The sequence below is a fragment of the Papio anubis genome, chromosome 7 (assembly GCF_008728515.1).
Source record: "Papio anubis isolate 15944 chromosome 7, Panubis1.0, whole genome shotgun sequence".
Lineage (NCBI taxonomy): Eukaryota > Metazoa > Chordata > Mammalia > Primates > Cercopithecidae > Papio > Papio anubis.
This window is the reverse complement of record NC_044982.1, coordinates 108,169,589-108,185,494: the sequence shown is the minus strand read 5'-3', so window position 1 is coordinate 108,185,494 and position 15,906 is coordinate 108,169,589. Positions and strand designations below refer to the sequence as shown.

Sequence of the window (15,906 nt, the reverse complement as noted above, 5' to 3'; positions counted from 1 at the left end):
GGTGGGGGATGCAAAATGGGCCCCCACTTCATCTTAACATGTGTTTCTCAACGCTGAGGCAGGACATAGGGGGAATCACCTTCCTGTTTTTCCTGGAGGAAATGAATCCATTCCAGTACTTTTGTGGAAGCACAAAATGACTTCAATATGGGTTCTGCTTGTTTCTTCCTCCCTGTCCTCTTTAAGGCAGAGAATGGGAGAAGAAACCATGCCCTTTCCTTTCCTTCTTTTCCTCCTTGTGCATTGCTCAAAATGTTCTATCTTTGACATAAATGCTCCCAATAGCCACAAGATGCTTGAAACCAGGATGTCCCCAACAGGCTGCTACATGTGGTCCTGCAGGTTGTGCCCTGCACTGCTCCAGGGGTGCCATCTATATGGACTGCAGCCAGTCTCCAAGTGCCCCAGCCCCAGGGACACATCCTCCCTCTGGCATCCTATGAAAGATGGCTGAGCCCTCTGTGTATTTGGCAGGAAATCCAGTGCCCTCTCTCCCCCACTCACAGCTCTGGAATTTGTGGGAGAGGCTTCGGCTTTTCCTGGTTACCTCCCTCTTTCAGTTTCTTGAATTCACATTCTCACTCACTTCTTTATTCATGTAGCTGCTCTCAACTTGGAACTGCTCAACAGGCTCACCTCTCCTGCTACCTAGACAGAACTGATTTATCAAGACAGGGGAATTGCAATAAAGAGTTTAATTCACACAGAGCTGGCTGTATGGGAGACTGGAGATTTATTATTACTCAAATCAGTCTCCCCCAAAATTGGGGGATCAGGGTTTTAGGGATAATTTGATGTTTAGGGGGTGGGAAAGGGGGAGTGCTGATTGGTCGGGTCGAATATGGAATCACAGGGAGTCCAAACTGTCCTCTTGTGCTGAGTCAGTTCCCGGTGGGGGCCACAAGGTCAGATGAGCCAGTTTATCCATCTGGGAGGCACTAGCTGATCCATTTAGTGCGGAATCTGAAAAATATCTCAAGCACTAACCTTAGGGTTTACAATAGCGATGTTGTCCCCAGGAGCAGTTGGGGAGGCTTGGAATCTTGTGGCCTCTAGCTGCATGACTCCTAAACCATAATTTCTAATCTCGTGGCTAATTTGTTAGTCCTACAAAAGCAGTTTAGTCCCCCCGTAAGACTGGGATTTGTTTTTGGAAGGGGCTGTTATCGTTTTTGTTTCAAAGTTAAACTATAAACTAAGTTCCTCCCAAAGTCAGTTTGGCCTACGCCCAGGAATGACCAAGGACAGCTTGGAGGTTAGAAGCAAGATGGAGTTGGTTAGGTCAGATCTCTTTCACTGTCATAATTTTCTAACTCTTGTAATTGCTGCAAAGGCAGTTTCAATCTCTCCTTTCCATATGAACCCAAATATGAAACCCAGACCCTTGTCCTTGATTTCCCCAGCCCAGGGCTTTTACTGGTGGATTGGGGTAAGAGATGCAGAGGGAGAGGGGGTACACTAGAGATCAGCACGGAAACCAACAGTAAGAGATGGAGTAACAGGTCCCTCTATAGACCAAACGCTTCCCCCTAGGCTACTGCCTCCCCACCCCCAACCAGGTTATTGAGTTCTTTTCCCCTCCTCTTCATTCTCCCATCCTCCTCCCCACCTCTTCTGGGCTGCCTTAGAAACTCATTCCTTTCCTTGTTAGGCAGAGTAACTTGGTTGTCCAGGTTTTTTCTTCCACCCGGTTTTAATTTGCATATTCAAAAACTCATTAAGACACTCACAAACAAATGACAAAATGACCCACTACTCTACTCTATGGCAATCTTCTTTTCAGCAGTTCAAAAAGAAATTTAAAAAAAAAATGGCAGAAGATTGGAAATGCCGGTCTTCTTTATAACATGGTTGTATTTGTTGTCGAGTTTCTCAATCACATAAATCATATCACACCCACCCTAGCAGGCAGAAACAAGTAAAGTTCACTTCTATCTGTATTTGTTTGTTTTAAACAGCAGTTTCTTTTACTTGCTGTATACAGGTTGATGGTGGAAATTATTACATACAGATATGTCCTGATTTGCACAGAATGGTCCATTTTTGACCTGTTGTCCCAGCTTAACTACTAATCACACCTCCTTCACTTCAAAAGTGTCCTGATTTAGACCATAAACCAAATAAAATGGCCACACCCTCCCCCGCCACTGAGGCAGTCCCTGCTGGCTCTTTCTAGCTCTGTGTCAGGCAGAGCCCAGGAATTTTCTCCTTCACAATCTTCTGCCTGGACCACACCTAAAAACAATTGAAGACTTAAAACAGTGTTCAGGAATTGCTTTCACAACTGCCAACCAACAGCAGGGAGGAAGATATCCAGAAGAACAAAGGGAAAAATACAATTTGTGCAAAAGAATGGGGGGAGAACTTACGCATTACTTCTGGTTGGCACACATAGGGACTGAATGGCCACCTGTGAATCTATATGCATGTTTGTTTATGCAGCTACTGTTTATGTATCTGCTATCTATCTATATCTATCTATCTATCTATCTATCTATCTAGCTAGCTAGCTAGCTAGCTAGCTAGCTAGCTATCCATCCATCTATCTACGTCTATCATCCCAAGCTACGTCACAGTTTAAATATTTAACTCTGGGTAATGTTCTAAGGAAGAACAATCTCAGAATGTTAGAGCTGGAAGAAACTTTAGATGTCATCCTATCACACAGGGACACTTACGCAAGTCACACACAGCAAGTTTGTGGCTGAGTAAAGACCTGAACTTGTGTCTTCTACCCCCACTCCAGGGCTGTCCTCGGCCTTATCATGCTTCCCTCTTGATTCTGTGCGCCATCCTCACCCAACTCCTAATGAGAAGAAAGAAATGCAGCCCAAAGTGAGAGCACCTTTTTCTTTCTGGCATTGTTGAGTATTGATTAACACACAGGTTATGGACTCAGACAGATGGGGAATCAAGTCCCAATTCAGTCCTTGCAAGAGAAGTGATGTGGGGCAACTTTCTAAGTCTGTGTCACTTATAGAATCGTAGTTGCCATGAGGTTTAAATAAGATAACATGTAAAAACATTTAGTATCCAATAAACAGTGATCATTTTTCTTCCTTTCAATGAGGGTTTTTCTCTCAGGAGTTAGTTTCTTTCTCTGGCATTTTTTAGAATAAGAATGTACCTAACTCATTATTTACTCCTATTCAGAGAAAGACTACCCAAAGTATGGTCCACACAGCAGGGCAAATGGGTTCCTAAGATTTAGAAAGAGCTATGGGCAGGAGGCAGGAGGCAAGAGGCTTGAGTTTGATCACAGCTGCAGAATGAGGTTGCTGAGCATCCTGGGACACTCCATGTCCCTTCTCTGGGCCTTGGGATCCTCCTTTGTAAAGTTGAAGGCATTACACTTGACCTCAGATGTTCTTGCCTTTTTCTCCCATGCTTGCCTGTCCAGGCTATTTATAACAAACTTTTCGAGCTTAATAGGAGAAAGGAAAGCAGTCCCATTGGCTGACCTTGATACTGATTGACTTATTAAACAGGTGAGTAGGATTCAAGATCACACCCTTGCCTATTACTAAAGATGAAGGGAAGGATGTTTATTCAGAAGAACAGAGAGCCTGCCTGGAACAGAGCTACATGTATGTTGGGTTCTCCCTTATGGAGTGAGGACACAGAAAACCATGCTTCTAGCCTTGACCTTCTACATATGGCTTATGTGACCTTTGGCAAATCACTTACCTTCTCTGAGTCTCGTTTTCCTCATCTCTAAAAAAAAATAAAAATTGAATAGAGGATGGTGTGAGATTTCAGCAAGATTAAAAGGTATAAGAGGCCAGTCCAGTGCTGGGATATGGAGTGTGGTTTGAGGATGCTTTTAAAGGATGGCTGCCTGGGAGTTGGGGAGTAGGCGGCTATTATATGAAAGACCCTGGGCCAGGTGCAGTGGCTCACGCCTGTAATCCTAGCACTTTGGGAGGCCAAGGCAGAAGGATTGCTTGAGCCCAGGAGTTTGAGCCCACCCTGGGCAACATGGTGAAAGCCCATCTCCACCAAAAATACAAAAATTAGTCATTCGTGGTGGCGTACACTTGTAGTCCCAGCTCCCCGGGGAACTGAGGTGGGAGAATGGTTTAAGCCCAGGTGGCAGAGGTTGTAGTGAGCCGAGATCACACCACTGCACTCCAGCCTGGGCAACAGAGCCAGACCTTGTCTCAAAAAAAAAAAAAAAAAAAAGCCTGGAAGGAACTGTGGTGTCTACATCAGGGCCTCTCAATCAGGGATGATTCTGTCACCCTTCCTCCCTTCTACCCAATGGAATATTTGGCAATGAATGTCTGGAGACATTTTTGGTTGTCACAACTGAAGAGGTTTTCCTAGCATCTAGTAGGTAGAGACCAGGGAGGCTGCTAAACATCCTGCAATGCATAGGACAGCCTCTCGAAATGTTCACAGTGCCAGGGGTGGGAGGTGGAGGGTTGTTGCTGGTTGGTATGTGGATTTTCCGGTGATGGCATGGTGGCAGGTACTGAATAGGTATGTGTTGAATTGATGTCATCAGGAAGCAGGAACTCCCTTGGTGGATGACATCATTGGGCAGTCTGTACCCAGGGGTGGGGATGAAGGGTGTAAGATAAGGGAGGCATTTCTCGCCATTGCCCCACTGTGTAACAGGCCACCTTGCAAGGAAGTGAGCATCTCTCTGGAGTGTCTGAGCAGAAGTAGGGTACCTGTTTGCCAGTTATGCTTAGGAACAGAGTCTGGGATTGGACAGGGAGGTGGGGCCCAGGCTAGAGGCCCTCTGAAGACCTGAGTTCTGAGATTGATGAGTTTAGAGATTCAGACCCAGAAGGGGCTTCAGAGAGCATGGAATTCAAGTCCTTCATTTTTGCGGTGGAAAAAAGTGACTGAAGAGAAGATAGGAGTCTTGTCTGAGATCCCCACGCTGCTTGGATGTGCTGCTGAAACTACATCCCTGGTATCTCAATATCCATGCAAATATTCTTTCTGCTTTCCCCACTAACTGTGTATTCCAAAAAGGAAACCAAAGAGCTGGAGTTTGCAGCCCTTTCTAGTTCTGAACCCAGGTGTTGCACTTGTGGCTTGATATGCGTCTTGGGCTAACAAGCTGGCTTGGATTTCTGGGTGAGGGTACAATAAGGAGAATCTATACTGGTCTTAATAAAAAGCACACCTGCCCCAGCTCAGGTGCTGCTCCTAGATGAAGTTCCCTCGTCCACCCTTCCTCAGTGGGATCTCCTCTGTGGAGTCCCTCCATGGTAAGTCCTTGTACACAGGGCACTCAGCTGTGTGCTCCATCGAAGTGGGTGCGCATGGCCCAGCCCATGGCCTCCTCTTGGATTCACCTTCTCACGTATGATATCTTGCCCCCTTTCCTACCCTATAGAGCCTCACCACCCCCAACTCCTCCAGCTGGAAAGGGCTTTTAAAAGTCACCATCCCTGGCACAGCGCAGTGGCTCTTGCCTGTAATCCCAGCACTTTGGGTACCCAAGGCAGGTGGACCACGAATCAGGAGATTGAGACCAGCTTGGCCAACATGGTGAAACTGGGTCTCTACTAAAAACACATAAAAAATTAGCTGGGTGTGGTGGCACACGCCTATATTCCCAGCTACTCAGGAGGCTGAGGCAGGAGAATCGCTTGAACCCTGGAGGCAGAGCTTGCAGTGAGCCAAGATTGCACCACTGCACTCCAGTCTGGGCAACAGAGCGAGACTGCATCTCAAAAAAAAAAAAAAAAGTCACCATCCCACCCCATGTCCCACTTTCCCCAGGCCTATCACTTGTGTCCTATTCATCTCCAAACCCCCAATGCTCCTCCCAGGGCCCAGTGTATGGCTGAGACTATTTAGTGTTTGTTGAATGAATGAATGAGCACATGAGACTATTTAGTGTTTACTGAATGAATGAATGGGCACATGAATAACTGGATGCTTGGTGAAACATCCCTGTCTTGACCCCTGCAGACCAAGGACGTTGTGGGCTATAACTCTTTGGGCCACTGCTTCTTCACGGAAGATGGGCCAGAGGAACGCAACACTTTTGACCACTGTCTTGGCCTCCTTGTCAAGTCCGGAACCCTCCTCCCCTCAGACCGTGACAGCAAGATGTGCAAGATGATCACAGAGGACTCCTATCCGGGGTACATCCCCAAGCCCAGGCAAGACTGCAAGTAAGTGCCTGGACCCCTCTCTGTGTGCTGGGGGGAGAGGGTGTGCATGTGTGAGCATGTGTTCACTCAGCTCAGCCCAGCACCAGACTTCTGCACTTTGGGGCTCTGAGCAGCTTGGGCCTCACAGCCCTTAACCACCTACTGCTCCAGCTTCCTGCAGAGCAGGTGGGAGGGTGTCTTCTCTCTTCTCCCTTCTCAGTTTGCCTCATGTGCATTTTTCTTGTCCAAAGAGGACCCCTGTTCTCATCTGTGGGGCTTCTCTTTATCCACACAGTGCCCTTTGATGAGAGGAAGTGGCTGTCACCTCAGCTGCCACGGAGGCCCCAACCACACGGACCCTTTTCTAGATATGGAGAGAGAGACACACAGAGACGGGGTGATATCTCTCTGCAGTAAGCCTTCCAAGTGCAGCGCCCCTCCCTTAGAAAGGACTACTTTCCTGGGTTCTTCTGACCTACAAGTATTTTAGAGCCAATCTCAGACATCACTTGCACACTGCTTCTATTTTCAAGACTCATGCTTTTTTAAATTTCTGAACATTTTAAGTGCTTAAACGAGCACCACACTTTAATTAGAAAACTGGGTTTCAGAATAAGTCAATTATTTCTCAGATCTCTGATAAGAGACTCTCAGGCCTCCCAGCACTTTGGGAGGCCGAGGTGGGCAGGTCACGAAGTCAGGAGATTGAGACCATCCTGGCTGACACAGTGAAACCCCGTCTCTACTAAAAATACGAAAAAAAAAACAAAATTAGCCAGGCGTGGTGGCAGGTGCCTGTGGTCCCAGCTACTTGGGAGGCTGAAGCAGAATTGCGTGAACCCGGGAGATGGAGGGTGCAGTGAGCTGAGATTGCACCACTGCACTCCAGCCTGGGTGACAGAGCGAGACTCTGTCTCAAAAAAATAATAAAAAAAAAGAGACTCTCAGGCCAATATCAGAGTGCCTGACCTGCACCTGCCGTGTGGCAGGATGACCCCTGGTGGCCTTTATCTGACTTCAGGTATCTCTGCCCTCCCTGCAGTGCTGTGTCCACCTTCTGGATGGCCAATCCCAACAACAACCTCATAAACTGTGCTGCTGCAGGATCTGAGGTGAGCAGAAGTATCCCTTCTTTGGCAGAAAGTGAGGGTAGGGACTGGAGTCTGGGAGACAGCCCCTGAGGCTTACCTTGAAGTATCTGTGCTCTGAGCCCCAAGCCCAGATATCCATGCAGACAGGCTTAGCTACAGTGAAGAGGAAAACAACAGACTGGGGGTGGTAGGGCAGGGGGTGTCCTTTGGACTTGGTTTTAAAGGACAGCCCTGTCACTTCATAATACACTGGTGACCATAGTTAGTGAACACTGAATGCTTTATGTATAATAAATCATATTAGAATGCCATGATTTTAGCTTAGAAAGGTACCTGATGTATCAGTGTTGTAAGTTCACATAATTTGATTTTTATAAGAACCCAGTGACGCAGGTACTATTATTATCCCTATCTGATAGGGGAGGAAGCTAAGGCTAGGAGAGCTGACATGCCCAGGGGCACACACACAGCTGGGAGGTGGCGGCCACAGCATTCCATCCACACAGCCCTGCTGTCACCCACCCATTCATGCTTCTGGCCTTCCTTGGGACCCTGACCTTGACCTGGAACTTAGCTTCCTTATCTGTAGAATGAAGGGGAAAGCAGACAACGAAATCCCCTGTGTGTCAGGAAGAGGAGTTTAAGCCCACAGTGATTGAAATGCAACAGTTCCGAGCCATGTCTGATAGAGTAGGAACCCATGACGGGCTTCAACTCTCATGGTGGGCTCTACTTGTCACTGTTTTCCCTCCAGACTGGACCACACGGAGGTGTGTTGGGGGTAGGCATTGAGGGCTGGTGTGGGTGACGGCACTAGATACTAGACCCACCTCCAGCGTGGGCTGTGTGGCCACCTTGCCCAGGAGCTCTCTGAGGCTGAACGCTGTGGCTTTTCCCTTCTGTGCTTCCCCAACAGGAAACTGGATTTTGGTTTATTTTTCACCACGTACCAACGGGCCCCTCCGTGGGAATGTACTCCCCAGGTTATTCAGAGCACATTCCACTGGGAAAATTCTATAACAACCGAGCACATTCCAACTACCGGGTAAGTCTTTCCAGACTGTGCCTCTCTGGCCAGCCTCTCGGTCCCCTTCCCAGGCCTGCAGATGATTAGAGCCGGGACAACCAGTTGGTGACAGCTGGGAACAACTGCATTCTTAATGCTGGTCTCGAAGAAAATGGAGCAGCCTTGTGAGGCCTCCCAGGCCATTGGCCACATTCTTCACACAAATCTCCTGTGGTGGTTGCTGCACGGGCATGGACTTAGCATATGGCCAGAGCCAAAAGGAACAAGTTGTTTCTTCACTCATGCTGACGGGGGGAGAGCTTCTCTTGGTGGCCTCTGAGCTGGGCACCTGAATTTGGTTTGCAGTTCACTTGACGGGTCTGGGTGTAGTCTCAACCATGAAAAGTTAGGCCTGATCCATAAGCTGAAGGAAATCAAGATGTGGCTCTGAAGGAAGGTGGAGGCAGCATTGGCATCCTCTTTGCTGTTTGTTCTTGTCTTGTTTCTTGGGAAATGAATGGGTTGCTGCATCTGTACAGAGCTAAGTGGGCAAGTGGGACACAAAGTCCTCAGTCATCTTCATTTGCTCATCAATATGTCCTAAGCACCTGCTTTTGTGTCCAGCACCAAGCTAGGCACTGGGGGACAGAGGGCATACCGAGATGACTGGGATCTCAAGTCTGTCAAGGACCTCCCAGTAAGGACAGCAGTCAAGACCAGAGTCATGGGGCATAGGAATGGAGCTTGGAGCATGGCTGAGACCAGAGACGCTGTTTGTGGGGGCAGAGGTGGTCTCAAGGATGCCAGGGCAGTGCACAGGCAGACTCCCAAATGCCTAGGCTGGTGTTCTGGTCCAATCCCTAATGATACCAATGAAGAAAAATTGATGTTCCTCAAAGGAAACGGATACATTCAGAGTCAAAAAGTAAAAAGATTTGTAAAAGCCCAACCAGAGAGAAGACCAAAATGAAGAGATACAGTCTCAGAATAGATCTGTGCTTACACCTAGGAGATGGGGTGGGGCAAGGGGCGAGCAATTGCAGGGTGGGGCAAGGGGTGAGCAGTTGCAGAGTGGAATGGCAGAAAGAGAAGAAGAGTCCCCAGGCAGTGTCATATCCCAGGAACTAGGAAAGAGGGTAGTGTCATCGAGCAGTGAGCAGAGGTGTGGAGGACAACAGTCTCACCTTGACAGAGGAGAATTAGTGCAGGGTATCAGAGAGGGCATTTTAGAGGCTGACATGGCCCTCAGAGAGCTGTCTCCATACAAAGGCAGGTGCAGGGGGCATGCTGCTGTTGGTGGCAGGGGGAACAGTGGAGAGAATGTGTTGGCTGCTTGTCAAGAAACCCCCCACTCCCACCCCTTGGGAAGGCTTCATGAGAAGAGAGGTGGGCCACATAGAACCTAGCAGGTGTGGAGAGGCTGGAAAGGGGAGGAGTGCATGCAGGTGAATGGTTTCTAACAAGCAGGCATGCAAGGGCTTATGGGTGGGGCGGGGGTGGGTCTTGAGGAAGGTGGCAGGTCTCATTCTCTGAGGCAGGGAGGGAAGGAGTGAAGAGGAGCCTCCAGCTGGATGATTCAATTATCTAAGCTAAGGAGGAGGTCCCGCCCTTGGTGTTCATGCCCAGTAAGCCTTGACTCCACATCCACAGTGAGAGGGACCTGTTCCAGGAGGCTTCACCTGGGGTCTCTTATTGGGTCCTCATAACCATCCTGTGACATAGGTGTTACTAGCGCATTTTGCAGATGATATCACTGAGGAGGTGAAGGGACTTGCCCAGTCAGTTAGTGGGAGTAGAGCTGTGAGTCAACCCCACATCATCTGACTCACATCACTGCTGCTGAATTATAAGCCAGAGGGAGAATGACATGACCACAGTGCCCTCCAGTTATCTAAAGAAGAGAAATCTGAGTTTGAGCATTCACAAGAGGCCAAGAGAATCCAGAAAGGAATGAAGACTGAATGGTGGCCTCCCTGGGCAGCATCACTCAGCTGCCTTGATTTCTCCCTACCCCATGGCTGACAAAGTGGACATATTTAGAGTCAAACAAGAAAGCCAGATTCTGTCTTCAAGACAGACAGGAGCTAAAATGAGACTGTGGGAAGGTCACTGTCCCCTGTCCAAGGTAAAGATGGGACTTAGGTTCAGCATTTGCTTTAAATCACAGCAGATAAATTTCCTCCGAGTGTACACCTGTTGTTCTTGACTTGGGGCCTGGGCTGTCCAAAGCAGTATGGGTTCTGCACATGGACTTTGCCATTTGGCCTTGGACAAGATATATAATCTCTCTAGACCTCACTTTCCACATATGCTCCTCAAAGAGGTCAAATATTCCAGATTTGGTCTGAGCAATGCAGAATAAGGCAGCATCTTCACCTACCTTACTGTAGATCCTCTACTTCTGTTGATGCAGCCTGAGAACAGAGCCGGTTTTCCCCGAGCATTCAGAAGTATGCAGTGAGGCTGAGTGTGGGAAGATGCTTTTAGCCCACAGTAGAAGTTAATGTGTCCCTGAATATCTCTTCCCTGCAGGCTGGCATGATCATAGACAACGGAGTCAAAACCACTGAGGCCTCTGCCAAGGACAAGCGGCCCTTCCTCTCGATCATCTCTGCCAGGTAATCAGCCATTGGGAAGACACAGTCCATGGTGACCTTGCACTCCAGTTCCTGCCTCCCCCTCCTTCAATCACTCATTCATTCCCTGAGCATCTGTTGAGCCCTTGCTTTGTGCTGGGCATTGAGCTATTTGCTGGGGGTATAATGGTGAAAACCTGAGCAGAGTAAAGTCTGAATTAGGATTCCAGCTCCAGTAGCCAAAGGAAGATAGAAATTCCCAGAGGTTTCTAGATCCCTCAGCAAAGTGAATAGCTGGTAAGTCAGCAGAAATGAGCAGGGCCACAGTAGGTTGGGCCAGGATGAAAAGATGAAGAGAATAGAAGGGAAGAATTTTACCATCAATTTAATGGGAAAGAACATGCAGGTCATGCCTATAAATAAACCTACTGTTCAGTTGAAAGCCAGGGGCAACTTTTAAAAGGTGCTTTAAAAACCTCAAGGTAATTAGCAAAACCAATCTCCTTTAAAGAGACAAGTTGCTTGCTCTCCATCAAAAGTGGGTAATATGGTAACATGATAGTCCACTCCGTTTTGTAGCTAAGAAGTGCTCAGAAAAGGCACTAGTTCAAGGTGACCTGCCAGTTAGTGCGAGAGCTGGGTATCTCCAGACTCTTCTCCTGGGCCACGAGGACTATGTCGCATGCCCTTGTGGGAATGGCTGTCTGAACTTTCCTCTGTGCTTTGACCTGCTTGGGGGCAGGTTCTTCAGTATGTGAGGAGCCTGCATGGGCTGATGGAGGAGTGACCTCTTGCTTCTGTGATGAACTCAGAAAGTTCATTCCAGAGCCCAGGCAATGCAAATGGGTTTCTGTTTAGTCAGTGCCTTCCTGGGCACTGTGAGTAGAGAGAGGCTTACAGAGCCCAGAAGCAGAGGTGTGCCCCCAAAACCACCACCTGTGCCCTCCCCATGGTGTGCTGCAGATATAGCCCTCACCAGGATGCTGACCCGCTGAAGCCTCGGGAGCCAGCCATCATCAGGCACTTCATTGCCTACAAGAACCAGGACCACGGGGCCTGGCTGCGCGGTGGGGATGTGTGGCTGGACAGCTGCCGGTGAGTCAGAGTGGCGTGTGGCTTTGGCACAAAGGGGGCATGGCGCGTCTTCCCACAGCCCCCCACAGAGAGAGGAGAGCAAAACAGAGAGGGGAAGCCAGACATACTGACGTTTGGCCTTCTTGTCCCCCAGCCAGGCAGGGGCATAGAATGGTAGCAGGCAGTGGCCAAAAAACAGCAACAACAAAGAAAAAATCAGAAAAAGCAAAACCTAAAAGCAGCATATTGGCTTCAGCCCACAGCGCCAGGTGCTGCGGGTTATGATTTGCTTCCAAATAGTCATTGGTCTTGGCTCTCTCAAGGTCACACGGCCCATCAGCTAAGGGAGGGAAGAAGAAAGAAGCCAGAATATTCTGGGCACTTACTGTGTGGAAGCCTTAGTTGCATTTCTTTCTTACCATGTTTCTCAAACATATAAATTACAATCTCCATTTTAGAGATGATAAACTGAGTTTCAGTTTAGTGAATTTCCCAAGGTCATGCAGTTAGCTAGTGTTTGAACTGGAACTTGGAGCTACAGTTCACTGGACTCCAAGACTCAAATGAAAAAGGCAGGGAACGCTGAGCTCTCATATGAAGTCCCTATATAAGTGACTGGCACATGCTGGACAAGATCCAGAAGGCACAGTCAGCAGAGCTGGGATTTGTTTCCAGGGAGTATTGTGAAATGTCTCGTTGTCTGCCTTTTGTGTTAAAAATGGGAAATCAGAAACCCTATTAGGAAATAAACATATTTCTCTATTTTATTGTGACCAAGTAAAGGAGAAATAAAGGTGAAAGGGAACAAGATAAATTGAAAAGTATGTGAGGAGAAAAGCAGAGGCACAGCATTGACAGAGAGAGAAGAGAGAGAGGGAGGGAGAGAAAGGCTGCTCAGATATGCAGAGATCTGGGGAGAAACTGACTTAGCAATGGAGCCCCAGGAAGATGCATAAGAGACAAAGAAGGGGAGGTGCAAAGGCTTTCGGGTCTCCCAGCCAGGCAGGGGCATAGAATGGCAGCAGGGAGTGGCCAAAAATAAACAATAAAATTTTTTTTTAAAAAGTCAAAAAAACAAAACCTAAAAACAGAGGCAGAGAGACTGAGGGGGCCTTTTTTTTTTTTTTTTTTTTTTTTGGGAGATGGAGTCTCACTCTCATCTGTGATGAGTCACCCAGGCTGGAGTGCAATGGTGTAATCTCAGCTCACTGCAACCTCCGCTTCCTGGGTTCAAGCAATTCTCCTGCTTCAGCCTCCCGAGTTACTGGGATTACAGGCATGCGACACCACGCCCAGCTAATTTTTGTATTTTTAGTAGAGATGGGGTTTCACCACATTGGTCAGGCTGGTCTCAAACTCCTGACCTTGTGATTTGCCCACCTTGGCCTCCCAAAGTGCTGGGATTACAGGCGTGAGTCACTTTGCCAGGCCGAAGGGCCTTCATTTTGCAAGAAAAGAAGTCATTCGTTTTAAGAAGAAGGGACGGGAAAGAAGAGAGCTGATTCTGGGTTTCTGAAGGGCATTTAGGGAAGGGGACAAGGTTGTTCTGATTGGCTCTAGAAGGCAAAAGTGATAGGCATGGAGCAGGTTTCAGCTCTGGAGAAGGAAAAGCGTTCCTACCATATAAGACACTAGTCTATGCGATAAGCTGCCAGGCTCCTTATCCCTAGAGCAGACCCTAGAGCATCCTTGGGAGGGGCACTATGCAGAAGGTGGGTGGAAGCCTTGGGTTGAAGAGAAACTAGATGGTGTCAATGCCAAAATTCTTTGCAATATCTTAAGTTCGGTAAATCTCTTGGTTCTGGTTGTGGGCATTTCAGAGTTTAGGTCCCTAAAGAGACGGTGAATGCCAGATTTAGGGCAGTAAGAAAAATTGCGAAGACCCCTCCTGCCAAAGTGGGTATGTCTTTTAATCTCCCACCAGACTCATTCCAAGGTAGCCTAGGATCTGGCTGGCACCAAGGCTGTGGTCCTATGCGTGGACAACGTTGGTGCAGTAGAGGCTGACAGAAGATAGGGATCCCTTCAAGGATTGGAAGAATGAGGGGACCAGGAGCCGAGCACTGGGGGACAGAAGCAATGACAAAAAGCCATGGAGCGGTCTGGGAGACAAGACTCAGGAAGTTTTGGAAAATAAATGGAGTAGACGGTGCCCTAATGATGGGACTGGAATGATTCATTTGAACTAAATGTGCTTCAGAAAAAGAAAAAGGTCCATGTGTCTGAAAGAGGGTGAGCAGAGTATGAAAAAGTACATTGGGAATTAGAGAGCATGCTGGCCACCGGGACCAGCCTGGTGCAGCTGTTGTGGATTCACCAGGCCCTTGAGCTTGGATCTATGAAGGATATAAAGCCATGGAAATTTTAGGGAGCAGAAAGGTTGGTGAGAATGGCACTTTGAGATGAGCCTGGTAGGGTGGACAGGACAGGTGGAAGGAGCAGAGGCATGGAGACCAGTTAAATCTACCCCTGGGACACAGGAAGTGAAGGCAGCCACCGTATTTGGCCCTAGAGTCTATGGTAGCACGGACCCAAGACTCAGCTCTGGATTCTGTGTAGTCCCTTGGCCCTCACAATCAGACACCCCCCAGGAGCATGCTCATCTGACCCCTAAAAAGGGCAGAGGTGAAAAGGAGCTAACGAGATGGTTCCAGCGCAATCGCAAAATGACTTCCTGCCCTTCTCAGGGCCAGCATCTGCCTGACTTCCCGGAAACTTGAAAAGTAGCTATTGTTGCCTCTCTCTATGGCTGAAACAGTAGTGAAGATGGTAAAAGAAAAAAAATAGAAGTGCATTCACATACTCCACCTTTCCCTGGTGCTGGTCCTGAGAGCGGAAGGCCCTTCAAGTTCTCCTGATCCAACCTCAAACTAAGTCCTGGAATCACAGAGGATAGGGCTGGAGAGGGAGGCTCACGGACCCCAGTCTGCATGCTGTCAATGCCATTGAACATGGAGAGCCACAGAGGTCACTGTTTTCTCTCTAGAGTCAGAGTTGGAGTGGGAGGGGACCCAGAACATCCCCTTCCTGTGTAGAACAGGAGAGCCACAACTCCCAGAGCACACCTCTGCTTACAAAGAGACTCCTTCCTCTGCACGGTATTCAGTTTGACTCCAAGGGCAGGGAAGTGTCCTTCTCTCCACGACTCCACTGAATGTGAAGCCAGGACATGCTCTGACTATCTATCTGCTCTTGTCCACAGGTTTGCTGACAATGGCATCGGCCTAACCCTGGCCAGGTAAGGGCAACTGTCATTATATTTGGACCTCTGTGGGATCTTGTCTCCGGACATCTCACCTTAAACATCTTCTCTCTACAGTGGTGGAACTTTCCCGTATGATGACGGCTCCAAGCAAGAGATAAAGAACAGCTTGTTTGTTGGCGAGAGCGGCAACGTGGGGACAGAAATGATGGACAATAGGATCTGGGGCCCCGGTGGCTTGGACCATAGTGGAAGGACCCTCCCTATAGGCCAGTAGGTTTGCAACCATGTAGTTCCTTGTTCTGAGTGGCTTCACCTAAGTGGCTGTGTTGGAAGGGAAAAACTTAATGGGTAGTTTCTACCTGTTGACTCTGAATTCTTCTGTCCTCTACCAGCCAGAGGAATCATTGAGCTGACTGAGACTAACAATTAAGGGATGAAATCTGGAATGGGGAGAGAGAAGTCAAAAAATGGTGTGGAATATGAGTCAACAGGGTAATGTGGCCATCAAAATGCGTAATGTGTTCCTGGGCTACGTTAATGGGAATTTAGTGTCTGGGATCAGGGATCATGAGTCCTTTTCTCTGACAGCACACTCACTTGGAGTGTTGCATCCACTCCTGAGGATGGGAGAGCGATAGAGTCTGGCCAAAGCACACTTAAAGGAGAATAACCAGGAGGGTGACAAAAGCTGAAGCCATGTCACATGCAGGTTGGGGTCTTCAAACAGGAGACAGGATCATCACTTTGGGGACAACATGGGGGATATTGTTGCATGTTCTCAGAGCTGCTGTGCACATAGGGGATGAGACTCATTCTACAAGGGTCCTTAGGGTTA

At 48.3% G+C, this 15,906-nt stretch overlaps 1 protein-coding gene across 4 annotated transcripts in view; it reads left to right on the top strand.

Annotated features, from left to right (window-relative positions):
* CEMIP (cell migration inducing hyaluronidase 1) overlaps positions 1–15,906 on the top strand; it is a 171,771-nt gene that overhangs the window by 133,722 nt on the left and 22,143 nt on the right. For 2 of the 4 annotated variants that reach the window (XM_009210765.2, XM_017960862.2), the window contains 7 exons: positions 5,935–6,140; positions 7,141–7,231; positions 8,127–8,255; positions 10,749–10,834; positions 11,756–11,887; positions 15,069–15,104; positions 15,186–15,341. In XM_009210765.2, coding sequence (XP_009209029.1) covers positions 5,935–6,140; positions 7,141–7,231; positions 8,127–8,255; positions 10,749–10,834; positions 11,756–11,887; positions 15,069–15,104; positions 15,186–15,341 — 836 coding nt within the window. The remainder of the gene's footprint in view (positions 1–5,934; positions 6,141–7,140; positions 7,232–8,126; positions 8,256–10,748; positions 10,835–11,755; positions 11,888–15,068; positions 15,105–15,185; positions 15,342–15,906) is intronic. The other 2 variants (XM_003901294.4, XM_021940816.2) reach the window with 1 other exon arrangement.